Source organism: Pundamilia nyererei, unplaced genomic scaffold (genome assembly GCF_000239375.1).
Source record: "Pundamilia nyererei isolate P.nyererei 1_Seehausen unplaced genomic scaffold, PunNye1.0 scaffold00172, whole genome shotgun sequence".
NCBI classification, from domain to species: domain Eukaryota; kingdom Metazoa; phylum Chordata; class Actinopteri; order Cichliformes; family Cichlidae; genus Pundamilia; species Pundamilia nyererei.
In genome coordinates, this window is record NW_005187573.1 from 321195 (window position 1) to 323189 (window position 1995).

The 1995-nt window shown below is 40.1% G+C and overlaps 1 protein-coding gene across 1 annotated transcript in view; it reads left to right on the top strand.

The window, feature by feature from the left end:
• vamp8 (vesicle-associated membrane protein 8 (endobrevin)) overlaps positions 1-1995 on the top strand; it is a 12769-nt gene that overhangs the window by 1740 nt on the left and 9034 nt on the right. Inside the window, 1 exon segment of the mRNA XM_013914117.1 lies at positions 870-1043. Within this exon segment, the coding sequence (XP_013769571.1) occupies positions 870-1043 (174 nt within the window).

The window sequence follows — 1995 nt, forward strand, 5'->3', positions numbered from 1 at the left end:
GGGACAGAGTGGTCCCTGCATGTTTACTGACACACACCCAACTGCACACAGCATTTCTGTGTTGAAATCACATGTACAGCTATGTGAGGTAACAGCTGAAGTTTCTCTTGAATTCACACATGCTCTTAGCAGACTTTCACGGATGTATAAAAGTGATAATTTAACAGCCACAAGGTGCAGCTCAAGGGCTTGTAATTAAATACTGTGGTTACAAATGGGTCAAAAGGACATATTTACATTACATGCTGCTTTGTCACTTGCAGACACAGTCATGGAGGTACTCATGTCCAATAAAACATGAAGAGGCCGGGCCTCATCAAAGACTTATAAAGAGATATTTTTGTAATTTAGCTGTGGACTTCTGTGAGTCTTTAGAGATTTTCCAGAGACAGGTTTGCAAAAGAAGTAGAACCTTTGATATTCTGACAGTCACTCTGACATTTTTGAGGTCTCAAAGCATAAGTACAGGAGATAGCACTATAGTTTTCAGGCCTGAAGGACACGTTTTGGTTTTGTTAAAACTGACGCTAAACCAGGTTAACATTTTTTTTCCATTAACAAACTAAGCATCAGTATCAGAGGATATATCATAGTTTCCATCTCAAAATTGCACCTATTTAATGTCTATGAATTGGAGCAAAAGAACAAACTAGTGCTACATGCAGCATATGTTTGATTGATGAGCAGACTTCACTGTTCACCCAGCTGATACTTTTTATTTTTTGAATTGCTCTGCTTGTAGGCAGTTCATGCCAACGCTATTTTTTGTGTGTGTGTGTGTGTGTGTGTGTGTGCGCGCGCGCGTGTGTGGGGGGGTTCTGCAAATGGATTGCAGCTAACTCTTCTTTAATGACCCTTCTCTACACCAGGAGCGTGGAGGGATAGAAGAAATGCCAGAGCCTAAGGACAAGGTGCAGGCTCTAAAGGATCAGGTGGATGGCGTGAAAAGCATCATGACTCAGAATGTGGACCGGATCCTGGCACGAGGAGAAAGGCTGGATGACTTAATGGGCAAGACAGAGGATCTGCAAGCAGGGGTCAGTGTGATCACGAGAGTTTTAACTTTCACTTGGCTGTGTGTAAAAGCAGGCTGAGATGTGGACAATACTCCCATACATGCACACTCGTAAATAAAGCTTGGTAAGCTGTGATCTTAGTGATACTGTTCAGTTAAACAAGAATAACAAGTCACTTCGGGCGGTGTCAGGTTCTCCACATAACAGAACAGAACAGGTGAAGTGTGGCCTTTTTCATGCCCTTATTCAACTTTAAGGATTTTACAAAGTCAACTGTGTAAAATGTAAATAAAACCAAATGAGGTCAACTATAGTGTCCCCTAGCAGTAAAGCTAATTACTCTTTTGTCTGTTTTGTTATCCGTTTGTACTCTTGAGGTTGTGGTTGCAGCAGGAAAAGACTTCTTAGAGCTTAAACAGTTGTATTTGACCACACTCGCCTTCCATTTTCATTCATGGAAAAACAAGATCTCAAACACAGTAATAGCATTCATTTCCTAATCAGGCTTAATGTTAAGGCCATAGATGTGTAAAAGATGGACATGGTTACTGTGACATCTAATGAGAAGTATAAGGGACACATTAGGAAAAATTATTATTATCATTATTATTATTATTATTATTGTGGTGAGGAGAAAAAAAGAGAAATGTTTTCCTTGTAACTATACATCTATACAACGATTTGACATCTTAGTTTATGTTCTTATCTTATGTTTAGCTGATCCATCTTCTTCCCTTAAGCCTCATCAGAAATGGTCTCAGTGGCTGGGTGGATGCCAAGTAGCCTTTTTTAAGGAAGGGAAATGGGAATTAAAAGCTGAGGCATGCCACATTGCACCAGAGCTGCACTGAAAATCAGTGGCAATAGCTCTTATGAAGTGATGAATTCAAATGTTTTGGTTTAAGTGCTCATCAGCTTTTACAGAGGAGGACAGGACAGAGGTACAACAGTGAGTGTCTGCACACATCTGTAAAAAAAA